General features: G+C 43.6%; 1 protein-coding gene across 1 annotated transcript in view; it reads right to left on the reverse strand.

Annotated features, from left to right (window-relative positions):
• Positions 1–1836: 1836 nt before the first annotated feature.
• Positions 1837–27856, reverse strand: part of TCERG1L (transcription elongation regulator 1 like) — a 92309-nt gene continuing 66289 nt past the window's right edge. The window contains exons 8-13 of the mRNA XM_087767358.1: positions 24649–24803; positions 18674–18743; positions 12349–12484; positions 7675–7764; positions 4374–4492; positions 1837–2831 (exon numbers count right to left, since the gene is read on the reverse strand). Coding sequence (XP_087623484.1) covers positions 2675–2831; positions 4374–4492; positions 7675–7764; positions 12349–12484; positions 18674–18743; positions 24649–24803 — 727 coding nt within the window. The 3' untranslated portion in view covers positions 1837–2674. The remainder of the gene's footprint in view (positions 2832–4373; positions 4493–7674; positions 7765–12348; positions 12485–18673; positions 18744–24648; positions 24804–27856) is intronic.

A 27856-nucleotide genomic window follows, 5' to 3' on the forward strand; every position in this document is an offset into this window, starting at 1 on the left:
AAACCCGGATGGGGAGCAGCATCTCCACTACCACCTATAGCCAAAGGCAATACATACGGCATCCCTAACAAGGTGCTCTGTGATTTAAGTTAAAATCTAAAACGCTTTTGTTGTTTCTTATTGTTACCCAGGTTTCTTTTTCAGCTCAGCAAAACTATTTCTATATAGGAATAGGAGAAGGTAACGTGGACGGGCCCTGCCATCGTCTGAGGAGACTTCTGATGAACACTGAAAAGCAGTCACTCCCAACAAAGTCATTTTTCTTACATATTAATAACAAGAGAGGAGACTGTTTTAATTTGAGGCACCTGCAGTGAGAGGAGGATTTCTTAAGGGCATTGAGAAATGAATAGACCATAAAAATATTATTTGGGATGAGATCACACGCTTCCACAAACTTGAAGCACTTCTCTTAACGTATTTTACTTGGATGACTATCAGTATTTTGCACTATAATGTGCCTTAATATACACAGTTCCTTCTGCTGTATCATGGGGCTAGTTGCGTTTATTTTCATATTCCTCCATTTTAAATACAAGAAAACAGACCTGAACTTGGAGGCTTTCTAACAGATACGGATCACCACCGCCACTGATCACTTCTGGCGTTTCACAGAATTTCACAAGAACATCAAGCAAATAACCATTCACTATCACACATGACGAGGATTTCTGACATTGCTAAAATCAAGGAGAATCTCCAATGTAATAATACCCCATTTTATTCATGTTTGAAATAGGGGACAGCGGTATAGGGTCTAGATATGCACATACATTTAAAACAACACAAGGGGTATAAGCCACTGACACAGCTTCAGTCATAAAAGCAAGATCTCATTGTTTTTCTGCACCTTACTTTTTTTTTAACTGGAAAATTTGCAAAACCTTATGAAAACCCCTGTGAAGTCTGTCTTCAGATCTACCGACAGACCTACGTCTTTTTTCTGGGTCGCAGCTGCCTCGTCCTGCCACGCGTACCAGCGAGCAGCATTGGTCTCCGCACAACTCATGGGGGCCTGCCGAGTCGCACGGGGGGAGCAAACCAGGCTTTTCCAGTGCTGGAAAAATAATTGTTAAATAGAGTTGGAGGTGAGTGGCTATCACAAGTCCCACAAGCCATGTAAAAATCAAATTGCATCTATCGGCTCGCACTGCAGCTCACTCGGTCCTGCAGTACAACCCTCGGTGCAGAGGTGAGCATCTGTTTAACCGGTAACTCCGACACAGCGACACGTCTCCTCGCTCGCACCGATAGCAGCTTTCGTCTTCCTCGCATAGAAATACGTGACAACTTTTTTCATGTGGAAGTTTGCAACTCTACATACTTTCTAAAACGCATCTTAAATACTCTTATTTTAATTAATCTGAGTTCATTCTTCCAAAGCACTACAAAATACCCTTTATTTCCTTGATTATAAAAAATATCCAGCACACATCTAAAGAAAAATTACCATCAGTTGGGGAAAATATCAAAATCACTCCTACCAAATAGAAATCTATAAATCTAATGAGTAATAACTTAAAAGTGAGGACAACTGAGAAAATTATGGTGATGACAGAGGAGAGTGCGTCTTTCCTTCAGCACAAAGGAAGGGACACACTGATGTTCGGTGGTGCTGTGCCGACTCCTCGAGCCCTGACATCCCACCTGCGCCCTCAGGGCGACTGCTTTGCTCTCCAGGTGCTCAGAACTCCAATGGCCACTACTGGAATTTCCATACACATCACAAGCGCTCGGAGCTCTCTCTGGTTTTCTACCTCCCAAGTGAAAACCATGAGCCCTGCACTATTTTAACCAATATTTTAAAAAGTTTAGAAACTTAAAACCCCCTGAAAATTGGCTTAAAATGTTTATTAATTAAAAAAGTTAAATATTTATTTATACAAATATGATGAGAAAAATCTCATGCAGACTTTTCACATACAGTAACATAACTGAAATCACACTGTGATGGTTTTACGAAAGAACTTCTTTCTAGGAACTCTGACGGAGAAGTGTTGCTATCGCCTGCGTGCCTGAAAGCACCAGTCACGGTAAGCAGAAAGCAAATTCTGAAACTTAGAGTTTTCCTATGGAACATACGCCGAGATTTTCACACTCTTCACTAAGATTAACAATTAATATCGTATTACTACTACTCAGAGAACTGGACAGAGACGTGTGAACACCGGGTAATGAATTCCTGCACACCACCGCACCTCTAAACACTTTATGTTAACGCATAAAGTTGCCAAAAGATTGCTTCAGATAATTCCCCTAAATGATGAAAATATCTTGAGATTGTTATGGATGGCATCTGCTTCTGCTTAATTACAAATCTGCATTGGATTCATAATTTGTGTATATTACAAGTAATTTGCATAATTAAAACAATTAAGGGATTGACATATCACGGCAATTAGAAATGCATCAAACTCTGGATGTTGTACAAAAGAGAGCTTCAATATGAAACATTAATTTTTTGAGAACAAAATATCCTTCAGATTCCTGCAGAACAGCCCTCACAAATTCAATATCTGTTCAATAAACTCCGTTTAGCAAAAGTTTTTCTCAGGGATGCCCGCTTCCTCGTCAAGCTGTTGCATGTTTAACCCCAAACGCGTTAGCCTTCATTTGAATTTCTTACTGCAGTCACAGCATCAACTTGCGGATTTATTGCCAGTTTCAGGAGTTTTTATCTCATTTTCCGTAGCCTTATCCTGTTTTCTTTGTCCCGCTTTTTAAGAATAAGTATGAACTGATTGAAAAAATGCTCTTGGTCCTTCTTCTTTTGAACAAGGCGAAACCGCTGGTCCCTTCCATATTTCTCTGCAAATTCTTTAAACGTGGTTCTGCAGAAAAGAGAGACATTTTAAAGCCGCCACTTTGTCAGTCCACACCCGGACTCTTTCACCTGGATCTCACTTCACTTTTCAGACAGACACTAAAAACGGGCGTTCTGGGGAACGTGTGGCAGGAACGTGACGGCAACCCCGGGACGAGGGAGGCGAGGCCACGCCAGAACTGCCCGGGCTTTGGACGCGCAGATCAGCCTGTGACAGGTAACTTCCATTTTTTTGATTTAGAAAAATCTGGGTGATAGCCGACAGGACAATTCTGAATCATTAACACAGTATTTGTTGCAGCCCAGGTTACTGCGGCTTTCATCTCTGCCTGCCGGTGCTTATGGCCAGTATTTCAATAATTAGCCTGTAACCGGGCCGAAAACCACACCCGTGTCTAACTGCAAACGAACGCACTTTGACTGTCCGTAGTACAGGACACCTGAGGAAATACCACGCTAGTTTGATCTTTTCTAAAAATAGCAAAAAACTAATTGTAACTTCGAGCGATGGGCACAATGCAACTGAAATCCGCAGGCGGCTTTGCCTCAGGATTTCACCGTCAGGTCCGGCATTTTCCAATGCACACAGGGCGTGTGACTGCATACCCAAAGCAAGCCGGGGACCGCTGCCGGTAGACGAGTTTCTTTGATGCTGTGGTCTCAGTCAGCTCACCAAAACCATCAACCGGTAAAATGCTCTCTGTCCTGTAGGCCAGCACGATTTTGCCATTGCTGGTTGAAAACATCATTGCTGGAACCAGCGTTTAGCTGCTACATTAGCCCAGAATATTCTCAGTTTTGTTGTAAAAAACTTCTTATAATTATTACTTCTGTAGAGCCTGATGGCGTTGTTTGAATCTATGTGTCTAGGCAGGGAGTGCTGTACAATTACCCGCATATTTTAGTAGAGAAAACTGTGATTTCTTAGTTCCAACAATTTAACCAGGCGTACAATATATAAATCTCTTCATTTTCATATAATGCACAAGTGAGCAAGTGCCACCCTAAGCACTGCGTTCGCCATTGTGCAGTTTTGGATCCACTACTTAAAAATCAACGTAGAAAAATACATCATTGCATTGCATGCTTTATTTCAATTTAGTCAGGTGGCACTAATACTAACTTGGTTAAATTACGTTTCTCTTCCATCAAAAAACAAACCAAAATACAGTTTTTCACTAGCTATACCTGTATGCCTAATATAAATGTGATTTAGCATTCAGGTACTGATTTCATATAGTTAATATATACATGTGTGTGTGTTCTATAATTATACCATATATATGCATATAAAATAAACGCGTTATGCAAAATATCACACATTCTTAATGACAGAGAGAGAGAAAGGAACAGAGAGAGAAACGGTTCGTTCCCTTTCTCAGTAATAAAACAAAATATTGTAAAATATCAGGGAAGAAATGTCAACAGAGCATAGTAATGATGGATGCCCAAGCTTGCTATAAAGAGCACATTCAGCGTGTCGGGGCTGATAAGCACAGGCTAAATGAGAAAGCTTATCTTAACAAATCTTCACGAGGCAATGCCATACCTTGGCGATAACTTGGATTCTTCAAGGAGCTTTTTAAATTCTTCTTTGGCTAACAACAATTTATTTTTCTTTTCTTTGTACTCTTCTCTGATCCTGGTCTTGACAAACTGTTCAAATATCTTTCCAAGAAAGGGAAACAAGATACAGCATTTATTAACAAAGCCTTTATGGTATTTATGCTTGATCAAAGGGCTGTCAATCTCACGACCTGCAGTTCTTATCATGCCCCAGTATAGGCTGCCTCGTATGCGGCTCAATCTGCTTCACTGATCATGTTCTCACAAAATAAGTAGCTGGAAAAAAGTATGATTTGAACAGATAACATCTTTATTCAAATATCAAGTGCAACATAAATAAAAATTTCCTGACTTCAGTGTCTTGCTCGCATTTTCATGCCTAAAGCATTATTTTTGTACATCGGTACAACTGACTACATTTATTTAGTTTGGATCTCGCATCTTTCCCAACTTGCTGGAATTCCTGAAAATGTCTATAATGCCAAACATCAATATTCTGTAGGTTACCCCCAAAAAAGCCTGAAGACCTTTCAAAGCAGTTGTCAAAAAGCATGAGCTTACACATGATCCTCTGTACACATACACCCAAAAGCTTTAATGTGTTTGGAAGGGTCAACAACCTTCCTCTAACAGTGTTTGGCAGCTAAATATGCAGCAGGGTGCTCAGCATGGGGATATTTGGTGTCTTGAAAGGGAATTGAGGAGTTCACTGTGTCACCAAATTCTGCCAACTGCTTTAATCATGTTTTTAATAGCAAAAACCTGGCCCTGCTGGTTTCACGCTCTGAAGAGTGTGGCACACGAAGTCGTTGAATAAAAGGAGCTGCTCCTCAGAATGCTGTTAGCTTTCCATAGTCACCATCCTTTCCACCACAAATTACATACATTAAATACGATTACTATGGTTACTACCACGGTTGCTTTCTCATCAGCCATGAGGATGCACAGGTGCAAATCTACATGTCATGAAAGCTAAAGTAACCAAATTACAACTGGTATTTAGTACGCTTTGTGGAAAAGGGAAGAAAGAGCACTGGAAAAGTAAACATCAAAAAATGGCCATGAAAGAAGTACTATGAAAAATCTAGGAAATCTGTACACATTATACTGTATACAATTGCATAAGTTGAGTCCGAGAGGAGACATTAAAAATGGAACAAATAAAATAGGTGACACTGTTATTGCTTGCCTTTCTGGTATCAGTGAAGCTGTTATGAAGGTAATAAATCAAAATTAACAGATAGCTCATTACATTAATACAGTTGCTCCTTTACCCTTCACTGTTCCTTGCTTAAACATAGGAGCATCTTTCAACTGTTAACAACCCTTTGGAAACTATTGGTAAGGAAGCGGAGCAAACCACGCTGTTCAATACAGATCGTTACGTTCCTCGGGCAGCGTAAGGACACCCACCAACAGCACTGCTGGAAGTCAAACCCACCTCACCCCAAGTTCAAGTCAAGGGGAAGTCCCCTCAGGCGCCTGCACACCCCAGCCAAACGCTGTCCCTGCCCCTTCCAACCCGTCTGCCTGACCCCGGAGAGAAGACAACCGCAGTACAGCCAGCCATGCTCCGGCACTCATTCCTTCCTTCCTTCCTTCCTTCCCTCCTTCATTCATCAGTCCTTACTTTCATTGTGAGCCACTCTTCACCTCTAACCCCCTCCAGTATGAATTCATTTGCATAATTTAAAAAGTACTCAGACATTCGCTATTCAGGTCACACAGCATCCGTGAAGGTAAATGTTTCCATAAACCTAAATAATGTCTTCTACTAATTTGAGCTGCACTTCAAGCAGTACTTTCATTAAATCAGGCATCTACTCTTGTCTGAGTCTAACTTTCTTCTTAAACTACTTCTTGGGGTCTAATTAAATGGCACTACTCATAACGAATGTCTAGAAATCTTAACTTCAAGCTTAGTAGCTAAAATACATTGCACACCTGGCATGTGCTCCCGAGCTTACTGGTTTACTAAGCCCATTCTGCAGAAGAGCAACCGACGACCGTCCTCTCCCACCTTAGCTCTGAGCCTGGAGTACTGCTGCTCTCAGAGCCAACCTCCACCCGAGTACAGGTTTCTGCCTGCAGGACTGCCAGCTGCTTGTTTTTCATAACCCTTTCCTTGAGTATTAAATACATCCCACAAACGAGGTCCCCCTCAGCAGTGCTTCAAGCACATTATATTATGTGTATTCATGATCTATTTTTATTATATCATCTCCAAGGCTGATAAAATGAAAGAAGTAATGTATCTTGATTGACTCATCGAGGTCCAGGTTTTGTCCTTGCCGATTCCCTGATATAAATACAAAACTCCCTGCTTAGTCTCTTGTCTAGCAGCGTTTTCCATTCCAGCAGTTTCTCTTACATTTTCATTCCCATAGTTCCGTATTATTTTATTTCACTTTTTTTCTTAGAAAAGAAAATATTGGAAAGGGAGTAAATGAAGATGTATGTGCCCAGTCCCTCAGCAAATACCTACAAGAAGCTCTCTGGAGAATCACGGGACAATATGGGCCCCAGTGCAATGGAACAGGAATAAGTACATTTTTCACAGTGTTTATTTAAAAAATGTACAATTCTATATTCAAAAATCTTCCTTCCCCAGGATGACAAAAGACTGGTAAGGAAGAGAAATAACCACAGAATAGAAGCATTCACCTTCTCTGTGACATCCTTGCATCTCTCCTAAATCTTTTGGACTAACCTGCAGCCCTCGGGTTCTTTGAGATCCCTAGTGATAATTCATGCCCAAATAAACACGGCAGCAACACCATCCACCGTCCTTTGCAGCTTGCCAGAAAAACCAAACCCATTCAAGTGGATACCAGCATAGCCACCGTGCTCTATCCATGTATGTCTAGCAAGCTTAGTATTGCAACATAGAGCAGTAAATACTGCCATACTCCTAGAAAATATTCTAAGTAATAAAAATGAAGTAGTCTCTCTACAATATTTAAATAATTCCGAGTGGAAACATTATGTTATGGCCATTTCCCTTTCTACAGCCCAGTCTCCTGGCCTCAGTAGGAGTTCCTCCTACAACCCAAGAGACCATAGCTCGCCTCTACGCACAAACTCACTGCTACCACTTGCTCTTCAAACCAGACAGCACCTTCTTATGAGCAGAGCCTAAATTACAAGTCTCACTGAAAAACTCAAAAAAGAAAATTTAATTTTATGCAATTCTTTTTATCCTACCAAGATGATTACTCTGTTATTACAGTTAATTTGGGAGACGTCTGCTGCCCATCAGAAGCTACGCTGGAGGTAATGCTCACCTGTTTACGTTCTTCTGAATTTAGCAGAAGGTAGCGTGGATCAAATACTATTTTGTGTAACTCTTTTTCCCATGTAGAAAATGCTGAAACCTGTGAAGTACACAAACACAGTTGCATTAAGGAATTTTAATAAGGATGTGAAAGAAGAAAATGTTCCAAGGTGAAGCAAAAGAGTAGTTCAGAAAGCTAATGAACCCTCTAAAGGATGCCTCAGAGCAGCTGGAAGTTGAATTTTAATCTGTTTCTGGCAATGCTCTGGTCGCCCCCACACCATTAGTATTGATTTGCTCTAGGACATCTCACTGAGTATCTGGGAGACGCTCATTCCAAATTTTTGATGGAAAGAATCTGTAGCAGAAAGGAAAATGCCATTTGATTATCCCCCTTGTACAGCAGAAGCATCAATTTCCATTTAAGCGATTATCTCAACTTTAACTCCCCTCCTCTCCAGAACTTAAATTATAACCCAAATGAGGCTGTCAATGCATGCACACACTGAAAAACTAATAGTGAACATCTTTGAAGCACCACATTTTTGTAGTAAACGTGCCGATTCCCTCCAACAGCACGGCTGTCACATCTCCTCCACTTCGAGGCTTCTCCCCTTTTCCGCTGAAACCCGCTCTCCAGAGCGGGACCCCGCGTTCCCCCCAGGCCCCGAGCATCACTCACATCCCCGCAGCCACATGAAATGAGGGTATCACGCTCCTACAGAGGTTATTCCTTCTCCGAAACCTCTTTACGGCGAGTGGGCTGTAAGGACCGCCAGGAATCTGAGCAGGTCCCTCACTTGCCCAGTCCCCCTTGCCCGGGGCTTCCACGAAATGGCAGTCCAGGAGTGTAGGACTGAAATCCCCAGCCCGATTTTGGTACCTTGTACAGCATCACCGTTAATTAGTTTGTTACAGAAAACGCTGGAGTAACATAAAATATTCTAATCATCCCATCTAATTACAAAGAAGAGTAAATTCAGTAAAAAAATTAAGTATGTGAAGTATAATTAAGATAGAGTAATTAACACTCAACCAGGAAAGCTCTGACATAGCAAAGTGGGTTTAAATGGACTGCATTTCCTTGTAGAGTGACTAGCACTGGAAGCTCGGAAAGGGTTTGGTTGAGGCTGACCATCCGTATCCAGAAAAATATCCAGGGATTCAGGGCTGCCTCCTCCAAACATCGTCATCTCGCAGCTTCGCGCCCCGTGCCCACGCAGGTGCCAAGCCCTGGGGCCTGGGGTTCTCCCCCGTCAGAAGGATCAGTGGCAGGAATCCTTTTTTTCAGGATGTCTTTTACGCTCGCTCTCGGACATCAGCTTTGTTCCCAGTACAAAGGCCAGTTTGAACTCAAAGCTAGTTAGGCTCAGGCTAATTTATCATGTAATCATTCCTGTTTATGATTTTTTCTTTAGTAATTATTACATTTCACATACTGCAGACATACACCTAAAATAAATGTTGGCTACTGGTATTTATAATTTAATTCTAGCTACATGTCATACACTGTTCAGGATACTCATTTTGGAGCTCTGCAAATGCATATAAAATATTAATATTCTGACTAATCTCCCAATGCATATTGTATTGTGGTCGTCTTCCCTACTAGGGGACATTCAACCAGGGAACACGTGCGCTGGGGATGGCAGGGGTGGCATCTCTTCCCAGAATAAATAATGACTCCGGTGGCCTAGTATCGCCACAGACGGAAAGGAGAAGAGAGATCTGAGCTTGTCGTGGGTTTCCAGTTCTCAACTCCTGCTCTTAACCAGACTGCAAAGTACAGGGAAAAAAACTCACAAAAATTCAACATACTGCGTTTGAGCAATATGTTTAGAAGTGAAAGGGCATCTATCTGAATAGCCCATTTTATTTTTAATTCACTCTGGAAGCCCAGCAACGACGGTAGGTTGAGATTTTGGCTCTGACTAGAAGATTTATAAGAACAGAAAGGTGAAGCACCTGATATTTTCAGCAGATGCATTTATCTTCATCAGCAAAGGATTCCCAGCTTTCAGGAGACGCTGTTCTGGCAGGGAGCGATGCCCACCCTGGTCACAAGCTACCCAAACACGCAAAAACCAGCAAGGATGGAGAGGCGAAGGGCTGGGAGGAGGCACCCGGGTCGGCAGCGGCGAGGACACCCTGCGGCCGGCCCGAAGCGTGCCCCGCACCCCACGCCGACCAACCACCCCCACGAAAAGGCATTAAAAAGTGGGAGTCAGTGGCTTGTCCTTCTAGAAAGGAGCTCTTTGGGTCTGGCTGAAAAACAGGCTGGGGGGAAAAAAACCAAAACAGAAACCTCCCTGTTTATTTGGGTTTTTTTAATCTATTCTTTAGGATAACGCTGGGGCTGCCAGAATTGTTTTGAGACAGGAAGGTGGGGGTTAGGACCCCCTGAACCCCCTTTTTTCTCCCCAATATTAAGAAGGTAAAATCTTGAGAAAAAATACCGTTTGGAATCCTTAAAAAAGTCTTGTTTCAGTGACAGCATCCCAGCAAAGAGACCTTCCTAGAAATGCAGACTGTGGAATGCGGACATTTTGATGCCGTGGCTGTGAGGGAGCCAGGGAGAGCCCTCAATTTTCCCCTTCCCCTCAGGATTTTGTGGAAACTTTTAAACTTCCAGGAGGATATCAGAGATTTTTACATAGCAAAACTTGCTACAGATTTAAGAATTGTGCCATTGTCTTGAAGCTACACCAAAAATCACATCTATTTTTGAAACGTTACAATAAATATTCTTCTGTTGATATAATTTATGTGGGAAGATTCAGAACTACGCCAAAGAACTCCATCTACTTCAAGCCCTTTGTAACGCCATCAAGTAACTTCTTGAGAAATAACATTACGAGAAAACGGCAGGAGACAGTCATTAAATAATCAGCGTAAAATAACACTAATGGCCTCACGGCACTTCAAGCAACGCCAGCCGGCTGGTGCTAACCAGCGGCTTGTCTGGACATTTAAAAAATGCTCAGGGCAAAGCAAAGTAACCTATTATCTATACATTTTTAAATAATAGCAAAACCAAACAGTAAATTTCCTGAATTTCTTATTTTTATGACCAAGTCTGACTCTTACATTGGAAACACTTGAGGAATCCTATTATAGAACATCCCTCTTACTTTCAAATTTTGACCTATTGTCCCCTGACTTTAAATATGCCAGCAGAAGTCTTCAACCAGTCCTCATTTATGGCACTTCTGCATTTTTTAAGCATAAATAACAAAAGGTATTAATAAAGCAGGTCTGCCGTGGAGATAAGTTACTGTTGAGCTTCTGAAGGTCTAATTATCTAAAGTCTGCTGATTACTAGTGATAAATTTTATAGGCTTTACTGCCTAACAACAGACACCTTGGATTTTTTTTCTTTACAGCAATTACATGAACTTCTATAGAATACATATTTGCAGCGTGTTGGAAGGAGGTATAAAATCTGCATACACTGCTCCATTATACACCCATTTACATTTGCAGGATTAGGACCTAAACCTGGTATGCTTATTAATTCCAGTCACGCTCAAAATCATCAGTTTTCTAGAAGAAGGGACACTGCGAGATGAACTTTTGTGGAGGTGATTTTATATTTATAAATAACGGTATCCAAAATTCCTCATATTGATGGTAATCTTTATGCAGCCAGTTCAACACAGGTTTGTAAGTGCTACCACAGAAAACAAAAATCAGGCTTGAAGCTCTTTATAAAATCAGTCACTGGATGTTATTACGCGATCTGTAATGCAAATTTCACCATTGGTCATGAGGCTCAGAGCGTTGATGGGCTCTGTCTGCAAATTGAATTTATGCTCCATCTACCGACTCATAATCTTGATTAGGTCGCGGTAAAATGCCTGCAATAACTCCGAGCCCTCCCGTAACCTGTACCAGCTCCGTGGCAGCCAGGTCTGCGCCGGCCTGGATGCGGGGGGAGCGATGCTCCAGGCGCTCTCACCTGGCTGGCCACGGAGGGGATGCCTCTTCTGCTCCCCATCCAGCCCAAAGCCCTGCGCATCCCACGCTCCTGCACCTCAGCCTCCGCTGGGACCACCGGCTCTTCTCAGGGAAGGCCGAGGGCACTCAGGGAGGTCCAGGGAAAAGGACAGGTTTTCTTAACCCTTCTGAGACTCCAGTACGTCCTTTCCTAACAGACTGGGCAGACCAGTAAGTGAATTTGGCTTCCCACAGCTGGGATCATTGGAGTTTGCGGCGATGAAACCACTCCCACGCCAAAGAAAAGCAAAGAGCTTGCTAGGAATGGTTCTGGGCCTGGTGCTGTCTTTCGGGTGATAACACACAACGCATCTTTCGTCCTCTGCTCATCCTGTAAGGAACACTTCTGGGGTCCATGCGGGACCCGTGGGACGGCGTGTGGCTGTGGTCCCCAGGCCCTGCTGAGCCACTGGTCAGCGCTGGAGGAGCTACCGCCTCTGGTTATCTTTGGGTCTGTCCATAGGAATTTATTTGGAACGGCACCTGCAAAGCGCTGTCAGCTCTGCACGGCCAGAAGAAAAGTCACAGTAAGTACAATGCCTACACGGTTAATAGATAGAAAAACCCCTCTCAATAATTCTTCCTTTAGCTTCTAATTCATAGTTATGAAGTGATTCCTGTAGCGGTCCTAGATGATGCCCTGTTTTCATAAATGAGATATGTCAAAGAAAGCAAGCGCGTTTCTTACCCCCCTCTCCAGAAGCATGTCTCGGAAATGAGTGATGCGCTCTTCGAGGGGAGGCGTGATCTGCGGTGCTGATGTTTCCTCATTTTTCTCCTCTGTTTCAGCCTTCCCCTGGTCAGCCGCTTGGGAATCTTCTGTTCTTTAACAAGGTAAGATAGAAAATAGTTCAGTAATTGTCAGCTCAGGAGGGCATTTTTAACCCTCCCTAGAAAACCCTCCGGGACGGCAGGACTCCTCTGCGTGCACGGAGCAGGCAGGGAGCGGACGCCGACAGCCGAGAAGCGACCCAACCCTGCAGTTTGTGATTAAACCGCGGGGCTGGGGGGCCCTGCCAGGGCCCTCCGACAGCTCGTTATGGGGAAGGATGGTCCGGCGGTGTGATCAAGGAGGAGCTCAGCAGCGAAATGCTATGCTATACTTCAAGCCACAGAAAAGTGACAGCTTTATATAAAATTTGTCAAGAAGTGGAGACTTTAAAGGAGTGACTGAAGAGGCTCATCTTGTTTTATATTTCTTTCCTGTTTTTGTGCCCCCAGACTTGAAAGTCAACACTAATCTTTATTTTATGTTCCCATGCACCCCAGAAGCTCACTCCTGAGGGAAGTAACCTGGCAATGCATTGCACGCACAAACCTGTGACAAAGCATCAGCGAAGAACCTGCCCTTCGTCAGTGCCAGAAGGCCCGGATTTATCCTGACAGCCTTTTTCCAAGCTTGCATCTGATTAGAATAAATAGGTGTTTCTGAGAAAATACATACTACGTATTGCCCGAGTCCCTTTGCCTAAAGACCCCCTGGACAAAGGCGAGTACGTAGCACCGCTGTGCTCACGTCAGGACAGAAGGACAGTTTACTGCAAGTTGCAACCCTGAAGTGGCGGCAGCGTAAGAGCGATGCTCTCCTCGGGTGCCATCCTGCATCACCGGTGTCACCACTGGACCGGAACTCTTCCACACCAGGTAAATATCTACGTCATTTTAGCAGAGTTAGAGACCATTAACACCGCGCTCTCACAGCGCTGGAAGCGAACACCTATTTCCCCGCTGTTCGGAGGGCTGAAGATTTGCCGCCGTGGGCCCTCGGCAGCTGCAGGGAGAGGTTAATTCCATGGGAACGGCACGGGTGGGAAGGAGGCTGCTCCAGGAGGGCGACGGGATTTGAGGTGGGGATACCGAACTCCTGGCTCCAGAGAAGTTGGCCAACTCAGACCTCGAAATCAGACTTCTGCTCTGGGTCCATCCTGCTGTTTCTTAATGCTCTGAGCAATGACTGAGTTCAGTACAAATTAAGGCTCCTTCTGGAAAGATCAGGAGTCTTAACATGATCGCAAGGTCAAGTGAGGATAATGAAAGTAAGGCGATTTGATTTTCAGCCTCCTGCTAGGCATGACTGCATTTGCTACTGATGCAATTTTCACCACTACAGAATAATACTTAGTTTGAAATTTCAACAGGAAAACACTTTTTTATTTCCAAGCAAATGAATTCGATCAGTATGTAACGTGAGCTCTAGCGTATTATCTTCCTTCTACAAATAATTACATTATACTTACATTTATCCTAAAATGATGCTGTATTACTACGATTTGAGAGATATCAAATTGGTGTTCTTCACAGAATGACAGTGGCTTTTATATCATACCAGCAAATTTTATTCTGTACCATGATCCATGAAAGGCCCAATCCAATTTCTAGTACACACAAAGAGCTTTTTCAAGCCGAAACTGAGAGAAATGCAGTACGCTACTCCACCAGCCAAGCACCAGAGGAGCCCCTCTCTCCTACAGTCCTCCTTACACAATCGAGAACGATGCTGCAAATCACACAGACTGTTTTCTCATGCCAAAAATGACAATAAGGAATACAATTTTCTTTAGCGAGTCATACAATAATCCGCACAACAAACTACGTGACTCCCTACTCAGATGGACACATATGGACAGCCTACTACGGGACCTCGGAAGCCTGCAAATCTCAAAATGGACAGGGCGGTGAGAGGTTTTGTGTAACTGTGGTACCCACTGAAAGGAGAAGAGGCAACGGGCACAAACTGAAACACAGGGAAATCCACCTAAGCGTAAGAAAAAGCTTTTTTGCCGTGAGGATGGTCGGGCACCAAGGCGCGCTGCCCGGGGAGGCGGTGGGGCTCCCTCCTCGGAGATGCTCGGACCCTCCTGGACAGGTCCCCGCGCGCCTGCTGGGAGCCGGGTGGGACAGGGACGCCCAAGCCCTTCTGTCATTCTGTGAAGAAAACCCAGAAAACCAACGTTTCTCTGAAAATTGTTTTTCTTTTGTAGAGAGCACAATCAGAGCACTGCCTGAGTAAGAATTTGACTCCAGTATTTTTAACCCGTTTCATTATACCCCAACGAAACATAACTAAAAGTGCAACAGCAGCTTGCGGGGCCCAGAGCCCCTAAAGCCGCAGATGCAGGTTCTGGCTGGAAGCACTGGGCAAACGCCCACAAGAGAAGGCAAGGAGTCCCGCTACCTTCCGTGGCCGGCCTTGGGTCAGGTCTGCTGCTAGCCCTGCCACCAAAGCGAACAGCAGGAGAAGGGAAAGAGCAGATCTATCCTTAGCACTGTGAACCGGTGACCCAACGCGAGCCTCTGGGTGATGACCCTCTAGTTGAATTATAAAGAATTGTGCTGGAACTTTGATGCAATTAGATCTTACCATTAGCACAGCGCTTTCTGTATAGCGGATGATTTACTGTATGTCAAAGGAACAATATGGTTTACTCAGTAACTTTACTTAAATTAAATAAAATAGAATGGGGAATACAGCATATTTAAAAACAAACCCTGAAAGCATGTAACACCTTTTTTAGTTATACTTAACCAAGAAAAAATGTTGATATTGCAAAAATAAGTGGATAATGGCTGTGTGGGGGTAAAAATGGGGCTCAGTTTCGCGTTCTGCTGCAGCTGTCAGGTGCAGGGCTGTGCACGTCCTGCCCTGTGCTTGCAGCGGTCTCCGCGCACGCTGAGCACGGCCCGGGCAGGAGCGCGGCGTGCTGAGCCAGTGCTGCCCAGCAGCCCCGGCCCTGCAGGGCACGGGCGCCCGGAGCATCGCGGTGCGGCGGGACCGCAGTGCTCCCTCTCTCCCAACAGCATTCGGTGTTCAGTGCAGGGAAACACTCACTGCCTTCATAGGCAATTATTAATGGGAATATGACAGCAATATAAATAGTTTTTCTGTCCATCCAGCACCAAAACGAAAATTTGCTTAGTTTTCTGTAAAGACAAATCTTTTGTCACCTCTGGATTCAGTCCGGAGTGAGCAGCACTTTGTCCATTCCCAAGCAAAACAAAGCAGAGAAACAGAAAGTCAGATTTGGACCTTGTATGTGCAGCTTGGAAGATGAAAAGTTGGTGATGTGTATCCTCCTACCCAAAACTCGGAGCTTAACCAGCACCTTAGTAAGACTCTGCGTCTTGAGAATTCCCCTTTTGCTGTTTATGGCACGGAGTAACTCGGCTGCTTTTCTTACCAAGAATTACGGGCCACAGTTTTTACACCAGTTCTGCTTTTGGCTGGCTAATTCAGCCACACGCAGATGCGGGCAACTGCGACCCACAGCACTTAGAAACAATAATATCAGTTCCAAACTGATGGCAGCAGCGGTGCTAACTGCTGCGCCAAGAACCCTTCCTAGGCCTCAGCTGCCGAGACGGGGGCTGCCTGCTGCGGCGGGCACCCGGCCGGGACGGTACCGCACAGTGCCCAGTGGGGTGCCTCCATCACATTAACGAAAATAACCTGAGCATGGCAACAGAGTTTCTACATGATTTTTACCCTGAGGATCACTAAATTCTAGTCTGAAATGAAAATCCTACAATATTTTATTTTATGTCATGAACTGTTAGCTATGGTCTAATATTAATACATTTAAACAAGCACTTAGACTGCATTTCTTTAGTAAAAGGTCAGTATTTTAAAGGTCCATCCATGAACCTGTACATTCTGCCACTGTTTCAGGGTACAAAGCAAAACGTCAGGAAATCTTCACATGTTATGAAAGAGAATTTAAAATTCAAAACAGCTGTAGAAATCATGTAGTAGTTTGGGGACGTATGTTCTGCTGACAGAAAAATAAACACTTTACGGCTTTTTGGTGACAGGTCCAACTTCGGGGGAATTGGGATCATCACAACGAAGTCTGAGAAAATGCTATGTTGTCAAGCCGAACCTTACTTGTTTATTATGTGAATGTTGCCCTTGACTTTCATAGGACTAATTGCCCAAATACAGCAAATAAGAATTAGCTTCTACTAATCTGAAGATTTCTTTTTAAAGTTAGAACTTACAATAGGGTTCTCAGAGCTTTAAATACCCTCTCAATGAATATCTTGCCACAAATCTCACGTATGATTAGAAGTTATATTATACCACGCATAAATATAGCATAATATAAAGACAAAAGATGACATAAACAGCAGGTGACACGCACCCATTATCACGTGCTGTTTACCTTTTGTGGCATGCGTCACAGCTGAGAGTCGTTTGTGTCGCCTACGACTCAAACGACCTTCTCCAGAGCCAGAGGATGCCTCCCCGTCCCACCAACGCCCTTCGCCGGGCCAGATGCCTTCGCAGCGCCGGCGGACGCCGCAGCGCTGGTTTGCTGCCCGTGCCGGAGGTGCCTGCCACCATGCTGCGGGGTTTCTCACACGATCGCACCTTTAGCTGGAGGGCTGCATGATTTATGCTTATATATAAATATGTATGTATCTATGTACCTATAAATACATACCACAAGAAAGATGCTACAATGCATTAAGGCAGGAGGGTCATGCAGCAACTCCGATGGGCTGAGATTGCCCAGCTTGAACTGTATTTATCTCTTTGCTTTGGGGAAAAAATATATATGCGAAAATGTATGTCTGCAAGTAAATAAAAATAAGAAAAGATATATTCTGCAAATACACAAAAAGATGGTCCATATTTGGCTCTCATGATTTTGACAATGTCCTTTTGAGTGTAAAGGAAATAAAAGACTAAAAAACTCAAAGTTAGTCTTTCAAGTGAGTAAGTCCTGTATTCCTTATTCGCGAGGAGACAGTGAGCGAGGCCCTGCCTGACCTTCCGACACACGGCACAGGACGCCCAGGGCTGCTCTCATACAGTCACCTTTGAGTAAGTGCATTTTTCTGGAGTTCTATGAACAAGCTTCCGGAATTTTAAAATTCTATTTGTCTACGTTAATGGAAAAGACGTTTTCACATTTTCTCAGCCCATCAGTGAAAGGAATCACCTTACTAGCACAGGTCGTAATCCTGGCCCATTATTATCTGACCCGCTGATGTCAATAAAAGTGTTCTTAAATACTTCTATATTAAATATAGACTTTTATACTGTTTATAAATACTAGATACTATGTAAATAGTAAAAGTACATATTTAGCATATATAAAGTATAAATATACTCTTTTCTACCAAGCATTAAATGCTTAAATAGTCTGAGTACTGAATTCAGAGTATCTGCTTCTTCCTTCATAGTAATACAAATCCCCAGAAAGTCTTACCGAGGTCAGAAGAACCACCCAATGCAGGAGGAGAAGAATAGCAATACAAGAGAGAACAGAATTATCTGCAGTACATTCACTTGGAAAATACAGAACTTTGTTGTGCTTACTTGTCACAATGTCCTCAAAAATACAACACACTATCTATGCAGATTTTACAGATTTATTTTTTTAATGGTCCAAACCAGTATCTTAATCATAGCCAGCCCGCATGAACAGCTAATGCTATATGCAGTTACTGGCCAAAGGTCAAATAGAATGAAACGGCTTTAAGGCATTTTCTAAAACAGAAACGTTTACTTCATTTTCTTGCTGCTTTGGCAAAGGGTGAGGGAGTTGCTTATTTGGCACATGGGTTTTTTGCCTGTTACTTCATGAGAATTTGAAACACACACGGTAATAAAGGTCAAATAAAAGCATAATAACAGAAATACCTCCAGATATTTCTGAGCCCGGAGCCTGGAAACTCTGACACCAGTGGAAAAAAAATCTGCTTCACATCAATGAAGACAAAGCTTTTATCCAAGGTCTTTGAAATAACTCCTTATCCATACAGTCTTTTTTTAACCATTTCAGAGTACGTAAGAGTTACCCAGACAAAAATGGATGCTGTTCATGGGAAACAGATATTTCAGAGAATCATGGAGTTTGATGAAGACTGGATACCTTAGGAATGACTCTCATCATTTATCGGTGTAGTTATCCATACAGAAAAAAGTAATTGTGTTTCTCTTTGCACTTATTTGTACCAGACGTTAGCTTCCCAACATTACATATAGGTAAGTAAACTTTAGAACTTACTTATTTCTCTTAGTTTTGATGCTAAGATCATCATTTTCATCCCCTGGACAAGAACTAACACATTTATCTGCTAAAAAGAAATAAATAGTTATTAGATTTGAACTAGATAAACGGGAATACAAATTCCTCAGATTATCCTTTCATTTCTCGTCTTTGGCCGCTGCTCAGGTATTTACTATTTTTCACTCTCCACAGAGTGTTTTAAAAGTAACACATATTTTATCAGGTCCTCAGAAACACCTTCATCCAAATAAAAGAATTAGCAATAAACCCGACCATTTTCGTTCTGAAAATCTGCTCATTGTTCATTGTTCATTTGTGACATGACTTTATTTAAATCTTGTTATTGTCTCACCTGATACTCCCTCCTCCCTTCCCTTAAAAATACAACTACAAAGACATTTCTGCAAAATTATTTCAGTCCTGGCAGCCTGAAGCATTCAGTAGTGTTAACTCGCACCACAACTTCCCTCCTTAGCCCATTTCTCTTTCTTATATGAGCAAATATAATGCTGCTTTTCCAGAAATTCAACCACCAGCATAGCAAGGCTATGGAGATACCAACCACCTCCACACTCCCGGTGTTGCGGAGTAAGCCCAAAGCAACGTTACGCTCCTGGTTCGGCCTGGACACTCGTACTTGAAGACTCCGAGGTTGCACTGTCGGTCATAACGAACGTGAAGCATATGGAACAGATATTTATTTCTGGAATCTATTTTTTTTCATGTATATGAACTGCAGTTTTCCTCAACACTCAAATGGACAGACCACCAGAAGTCATGTCCATCCAATGCTCAGTTTGTGTCAGGGACTCTTCAGTAGCTGACCATAAATTAGTTAAGAAATATAAAAAGCGAACTGTATGGGGTTAGCTTGGGAATATCAGAAACACCAAACCTCACCCTTTTTGTATTAGGTGGGTAATGAAGACATGTCTTGCTATTTAGGAAACTATGAAAAAGTAAATTGAAAATAAATATAAAATTGAACTTAGGTTACGGAGGTAAAAGTTTTGAATAACTTGACATGGTGAGGTCTGATCTCACTGAAATCAGACGAAGCTCCAAGAGATCTGCTAGAAAATGACTGAACACAAATAGAGATCAGTGGGTATTTTGAAATTTATAAACTAATTTCAAATGCCCTTTACTCGTCCAGGTCCAATCTTTGTATCATTGAAGGTAACAGAAATTTGGTCATTTATTTCAAGTTTCAATTTAAGAATGCTGTTCTTAGCTCATTTTGTTTCCCTATTTTAGGGAAATTAAGTGTTTATTAGTATGCTTTCAGTAAATATTACCTTTTCTTTATTTTAAGTGCATGAACACAGCATACACCAAATCACTGCAAAAGGAATGACAGAAACTGATCTTAAGGGTCTTTTCCAACCTTGACGATTCTATGATTCTATGAAACCAAACAGCAGCTGTGATGTTGCGGCATGGGAAGGCCAGGAGCAGAGACCACATGAGGAGGGAATACACAGCAGGTGCAAATGGACACTTTGCTACTACAACTTAAAATGATGCTAAAGAGAAAAAAATGAATGGCATTCCAAAACAAGGAGAGTTTGGGCTCAACATTCCTGACAATATACGAGCATTATGGATACAGAAATTAATTTAATAATGCTTTAAATATACATAAATTCACTGGAACTACTATCTCTTCTTGCTAAATTCTTCTTTGGGATACTCAATTAAAAATACAAAGTAATAAGAAAAACAACCTGTAAACTCAGAAGGTGGAATGTAATTCAACAGAGATATTACAAAGCTATTAATCAGGAGTTGAACAAATTGTGGAGGCAGCGGTGGTCTTAACTTCAATGAATTCTGAAGGTGATAGTATGAAACAACAGAGTACTTGATGGTGTTTTCAGAGAGAGATGAAGTTGAAGATGCCTCGAGGCTCAGTGCTGACCGGGCAAGCACCGTCCTGTTCCTACCAAATTTCACCACAATTCAAGAAAAGAAACAGCCATGCCCACGGGGCACTCCTGCGCTCGTTGCGCGCCACAGCCAGCCCGCCCAGAGCCGGCTAAAGGACGGCTGTCATGGCACGCTCAGACATGACGAATCCTGGCGGGATGTTCTTTTAGTAAAGCAAGCAAGCGGTGAGAATTCTGGCCCGCGCGGTAAGCCCTCCCTGTTCGACGTGTCCGCAGGACAAGAGAAAACTCACTGGTGATGATGAACGATGATGTGAAGTTCTCTACTTGAAGCTGAACTCAAATGTGAAGTTACCTTATGACAAGATCTTTCATGGATTTCTGAAAAGGATATATAATTTTTAAATTTTGTCATGAAAAATACATGAACTGGGCATTTATAAAACTGAATCTGAGTTTCTATATAGCTTTCAGAGACAAGAATGTGATACGGTACGGCCTGATTTCAGTGTTTACTTCCATCCGCGGGTTCCCAACACACCTCGGGTTCCCCCGGAGAGCAAGGGCGGCGTCCCCGAGGGAGGGACACCAAATCCTTCTCGCTTCGCCTGCACGCGCGACTGCTGTGGGTATACTGCCTTGGGTAAATGAGACAGGATCAGAGTCAGCATCTTCACTCAAAATCTCAGTGCAATGGAAAACCCAGTGAAACATGAGAAATGGTATCTACACTCTCACTCGGGAACGTACTGGATCACACCGCACCGCTGGACCTCTGGTAAGATTATAAACTGACTGTGAAAGGGAAGAGAGGCAGCCGAGAACAAAATCTAATAATTGATTTAAAGCTTTGAGGAAGCGTATTACTTGACAGTAATCTTTCCACGCGATCATGAAGCGGAGCATCGCCCCAATCCGATGGTCTATCAAGCTTAGCGCTGATTAATTAAATCATCCCAGCCATGTCATGAATTCCGGTTCATTTTCCAGAACAAAGAGGAAACACCAGCATTTACCAGGTGAGTGAAAGCGTTGTCAATCCATTGGCCACACACAAAAATCTGATTTGCAATTTTATAAAGAGACCTGGCACCCCTGGATCGCACATCAGCCTAGGAGCTTACCTATGCTCTTTCTAAGGACTGTGCTTCATATTTTTGTCTGAACGCTAAAGGGTCCAAAATATTTGTGGCAACAGAGTAAACTAAATCATAACTGACTTTGAATAGGGATCATAACAACTATGAATGGACGTGCCATTTTCTGTAGTCGGAATGCCAGTTTTCTTTTAATTAGCTGCAAAAACAACATCCTCAGCCTAAACATCCAGACAAACCACTTGAGCAGGTGAAGGACTAGGAACAGATAAAAATGTTTTTCTCCATTGCAATAAGACAGAAACATTTTAAGGAATCTTTGAGGGAAAGTAGGGATATTATGGTCAGCCTGTGACCGTACTGAGACAGAGGAGTAATGACAGCCAGGGACAAGAAGAGCGAGTTGGCGCCAGAAGATGTTGCACTTAGGAACATGGAAGATCAAGGTGCGAAAGCCCTGGAAACGCCGTCTCTGTCCCGGCCCTGCCTCCGGTCGGCGGTGGGGCCCTCCACCCAGGCGCATCCCCGTCCGAGGGGCCGGGGTGCTGCTGGCCGAGAGCGGCTGCGCGGGGGCACGGGCGGAGCTGCGCCTCCTCCCCGATTCCACGGGACGGGCTGACGGGAAGCCGCTGGTGAAGAGCCGTGACACCTCCATACATCTCCCTAGGAACTAATACTCCCTGGAGGCGGAGTAATTGATAAATGAGTAATTTTTCATTTATGCCCAAATTATAAATGCACTTGATCTTTCAGCGGAACGATGTGCAGATAACCTACAGCACCCTAGGAATAACTATGCTCGCCAACCGTTTTTGTGCCTTTGATTTAAAAATTCTAATTAAAACTCAGCAGCAGCAACTAAGCTAAATAAATTTGGCAACCATTGTTGCAAACGCACAGCTCATTCGTGTCATTTATTTACTCGAGATTACAAACTAAGAGAAATGGTAACAAATAATTCCTTTCACCTCGGCAGCTAATATAGACTAATTACAACCTGACTCTCTCAAATACTGAGCAATCGCAAGTCCCTATTATATCAAGGAAGATGAAGACTATTTGCAACAATGAAAACCATGGTCATAAAGAAACTGGTGCATGAATCAAATTTTGGTGGTACTTATAGGTAATAAATAAAAAGGATGGAACACACAGCAAAAACGAGAATTTTGAAGTCGCACACATCAACAATGACTTTAGGCTCTTCTCATTAATTAATTATAGACCATGAATAATGACCCTCAGTTTTGTCTTTGGCCATTATTCCCCCTTGTCAGTAATTAATTGATCTTTCAATATATCCTGTAATAAAAAACGTATGCTATATTTTTTCCTGAAGAAGGAACTTCGGCAGATCCACTTTGGAATTATTAGATATACAGCTAAAGTTATTCAAGCCATATACAAAAATGATACATATACAAGCATCTGACGATTGAAATTCATATTGAAAAATGCAATGATATTATATGTTGATAAGGACTACACTAAGAAAACCACTCTCTGTAGCTTTTCTTCAGTAACCTTCTGCTAGTACTGATAACATAAACCCTGATGCTCACTCACTTTTCTCTACAGGCAGACAGCGCGTCAAGTCCAGATCGCACACTGGCACCCCCTGCGCCGCGGTAGCTAACTGGGAGCCGGAGATGACTGGGAGCCCTGCCTGGGGAGCGAAGCGCACGCCACGGCCCCGACGGCCTGAGTGCCAAAGGCAGGTCGCTTCACGGGGCTGGCACTGCTGCCTTATTTTCAGTTAGAACATACTTTATAAGAATGACACTTTAAAAGAATGACAAAAGCCTCATTTTTTTTCCCCCTTCATTTTTCTAGACCTCACCACTAAAGAATGGGCATCAGCTGAGGGAGGCTTTTCCATGAAGCTGCTGTAAAGCAGAATATTCAAGACTTCCAAGCAGCTAATCAAGACAAGCAGGATTTCAAATGCCTGCCAAGCACCTGGATGTCCTCCCAGTAACGGCAGGCCTTACGGACACAGCTCCCACGTGAAAGGTGACGTAAAGCGTCAGGAAATAAAAGGAGCACTGACACGGCAAGGAGCAGCTCCCAGTAACAGAGCACAGGGAGGCAGCATCAACTGGTGAAACCAAATCTCTGGAGAGAAATGTGGTGGAACCAACTATGAAGCCACTACTGCACCAGGAAGCACAGGCTGGCACGCTGGGCTGCTCCTGGACTGGTCACCAGCACGGACAGAATCTGGACTGGACAGCAAAGCTATGGATAGCAGTCCAAAACGATGGCGTGGCGAGGAGCATGGGATGGGACAGTCAGGCTGGGAAAACTGCCTCTGCCAACTGCCTGCCTCGGGGAGGACCAGACAGCAAACACCCTGGATCACTGACAAGCCAAGGGGTGTCTGTTCCACTGTATTTTCAACCACTTAACGTGTATTACTGCAGATCAGCAGCTATGCTTTACCCACGACCATTCCCTTCAGGAATCCACAGCGTTTAGAGGGTGACTGGCAGAGCCAGCTTTAGATGGAAGCACCCACATTTCCACCAAACCTTTCAGCACTTATTAGAGATTTACTACCGGGATTTTCTTCTCCCCTCCACAACTTGGTTGGATAATCGTTAGCTATGGAGTGTCTGCTTTTGTGTAACAGCTGAATAATGCATTGGTAATGCATGCCTAATGTACATCTTGGAAATAAGTGCAATAAAACATAAAGACAGCCTCTTCCGAGATGTATTTTATACATCAAAGATTCATCCAATATAAGAAGCCACCTGTTTCTTCATTGCCAATAATGCGAACGCTCTATTCCCCAATTCAGCATTTCAGTGAAAATAAGGATTTTGCAATAAACATCAATTTTAACACGATACTTTCTATGAAATCTCAAAAGGAAAACCCTTCTAATTACGGTTATCAAACTTCCACTGAACATATTTAGTGACCAAGTTCCATTCGACATTTGAGTTTAAATAGAGGCAAATAATCACAGGGCTTTAGTTACTTGCTGCAGCTTCCAGCTTGCGCTTGTGAGGAGGATCCTCGATGATCCGGTTTATGTCGCCGCGGTGCTTCAGGTCCACCGGCTTCTCCCACACTGACAGCTGCATTGTAGGGTTGAAGAAGAAGACCCGGTCATCTCCGGTCCAGACTACACACCTATTCCAAGTGATAAACTATGCTTAGATAATGTCAAATTCACCCACAAACAAGACATTAACCCACAGCTGCCTTATTGCATCTCCGTTTCCAGCGCCTGGGTGAGACCCCGCTCCGACTGACAGCCTGCCCCAGGCCCTGCCAGCCCATGCCAGTCACCTTGGGAGAGAAACTCTCTCCGTATCAATAAAATGCCATAGAAATGGTCTGAACACCCCCAAAAAGCAGCAGGTGAAACATTCCATCGCAGAAGGGGAAAAGAACCAGGCGAGGAGGAACGCCGTGGTGCTCGCAGCAAGAGAAGCCATAGGAAAATACATTTCATGTTGTGAAGCTGTGGCCGAGAGCAGCAAGCGGCAGAAGCCTCGGCAGCGGGGCGGGGTGGCCGTGGCCGTGGCCGCGATGCCCGCGGGCCGGGGCTGGGCCTGCTGCTGGCCGGCGGCCGCGGGAGCCTCACCGGGCTGCACCGGCAGGAGGAGGTGTAACCGCCCGCGGCACCCCGCGGCATCCCGCCAGCTCCCACCGCGCTCTGCGCTGGACAGGTACAACCAGCCGCTGCAGAAGGCTGCCACGAAGGCTGAGGTTGATTTTTATGGGCTCCGTTTCAAATCTGAAAAATGTGAGCGAGTCGCTGCTGTACAAACCACGGTTTCTTGACTCGGTCAGTTAAACTATGCATGACAGAAGTTCAACTTTTTGTCCTGACATTCACTTTAAATCAGCTAAAGTAATATGAAAATAAGCATCACACCATCCTTAATAGACGTTGGAAAACCTCAAGTTGTACTTCACTAAATCTATATGTAAATAAACAAACACAGTATCAATCTCAACCCCACACTTTCTGAATCGTAATGAAAACTACCAAACATCATCTACACACTCTGACTTCCTCACACGCACCCATACACATGAACACTTATAATGGGAATATGTTGGTCCCTCTGAAGCATAAATACCTGGAAAAAACAAACCTTCTCATTAGAAGCTCTGCTGCTTAACTGTTATTAGAAGCAGAGAACAAAACTGGTTTAAAAAAAAAAGTCTGCTCTGGGTAAGAGACTGCAAATATGAAAAATGCTTCATCACTGCCGAGTACTGTAATAAGATAATCCAATATACTCTGGGTACCACTGGTAAGAAATCACCATTGGTCTTGCCTAAACACATAATGAAAAATACATAATGTCTGTAAGCAACCGTGGAGGGAGCTGCAGGGTGCTGGGAGCAGGTCGGTGCGAGTGCGTTACTGAGCCCGAACATCACAGTAATTATGTTCAGCGGAGTTAATTGTTCTCCCGATGAACAGGAGCACAAAATCGGTTGAACAAACCCAGCCGTTGCCTTCAGCCACACTTACACCCCGTGGAAGTCCTGGCATCCTGAATTCAGTGACACAGACATGACAAATATTTTAATAATTTTCTGTTTATTTTAATGCACAAACGTTCTGGATCACCAAACTTCCTCACAAGACAGATGTTCAATGATTAGGTATAGTTATGACTTCTTACTTTGTACCTTGGAGCTACGGGAACCTCTGTTCTCCCAGAAACACCGACCCACCAGCCCCGAGCCTCTCCTGCAGAGCACACCCAGAGGGACTGCTGCAGCAACACTTCCAGACTGAGACTCCCATAAACACCACAGCTGTCTCAGAAGGAAGGGAAAAAAAGCCTGGCATTTAGGTGAAGAGAACACTTAGCTGATTAATATAAATGGGTTATTGTTATCCTTTTATTAAATATTCGAATTATGGTCAGGACACAGGCCCAATCCTGCCCAGGAGTAAATGCCTGCTTTGAAATGCCCCTTGCTGTAATTTCCTTCTTTGGCAAGTAAGCGCACTGCAGAATTTGAACTGTTTGGGGAATTAGTTGCAAATGACGGTACACCTGAAACCCATATCTAGTTCGGGATCTGCAATGCTACCACATGCACACTGGACTGTTGAAGCCATTACTTGAGAGGGATTATAACCAGTGGGTCTGGAAACGTGTGTTTTGTCCGTGCTGGTAGGCTGCTGTGCTCAGCGCTCCCCTGGCCACGCACACAGATGTTGCTGGCGCTCATTAATCACCGAGTAGCACCAGGTCTGGCGTGCCATCACCCCAGGTTAGAAACGCGGGGGTCCCCTGTGACACCTCTTCACTTTTCCATGACTAATATAATTTGACATTTAATTTAAAATTAATGTCCTTTTCCCCATGTAACGTGTCACCTGTTCCTCTTTGGTACAATAACAATTTCAATTATCCACAGGGGACTCATGGTATTTTGTTTCAGTCACAGAGCATAAACTGGAAATGCAGATATTGTTATGTTCATGCTTCCCTTTAGAAAATTGTAATTTAGGTATGAATAAGGGCACAAGATGACGATATTAGTATTTTATCTTATTTCATAAGGTAAGTAAGGTTTGCTAACATTCCTGAAAATTTTTCTGCCATTAAAAATTATGGTCTAGCTACTTCTAGCAGGTGCTTGGCGATGTCACATCAACCACGGGCCCTGCAGAAGCAGGGAGCCAACCTACGGGTGGGGAGTGCCTGAAGTACATTCAGGATTTGGTGAATGTGTGTTGCGTACCTAGTTTCAACCTATCAGAAAAACTTGTAAATTGTGACTGAAGCACCCTACGGGCACGCTCCATGTTCCATCAGGAGCCATGGGGCAGACGAGACGCTGTCACCTCAGAACATGGGACAACCGTCAGCATGAGGACTATGCCCCATCCCTCTGGTCCCGAGGACCAGCTCTGGATGCCTTTTCTCGCACCCGGAGTACTCCCTGGGTCACTGAACAGTCCTCTGGAAACCCAGAAATGTAAGGTTTCTCCTTAGAGATAAAAAATATCACAAGTTTGGATCTGAGAGTGGTGCGCTTCGGTGGAGGTACCGGCTGCCCATCCACCGCTCAGCAGACGCTGCTGGAGAAGAGGGGGTGCTGCAAGATCCCTCCCGGGTACCACTGTAAGAATGGATGAAACCATAACCTGCCTATGACACTGCTGGGCTCAAATGGTTCCTCTGCACTACACCATAAAGTACCAA

The sequence above is a fragment of the Nipponia nippon genome, unplaced genomic scaffold, assembly GCF_047370975.1.
Source record: "Nipponia nippon isolate SJK-2023a ecotype South Korea unplaced genomic scaffold, ASM4737097v1 scaffold_3, whole genome shotgun sequence".
Lineage (NCBI taxonomy): Eukaryota > Metazoa > Chordata > Aves > Pelecaniformes > Threskiornithidae > Nipponia > Nipponia nippon.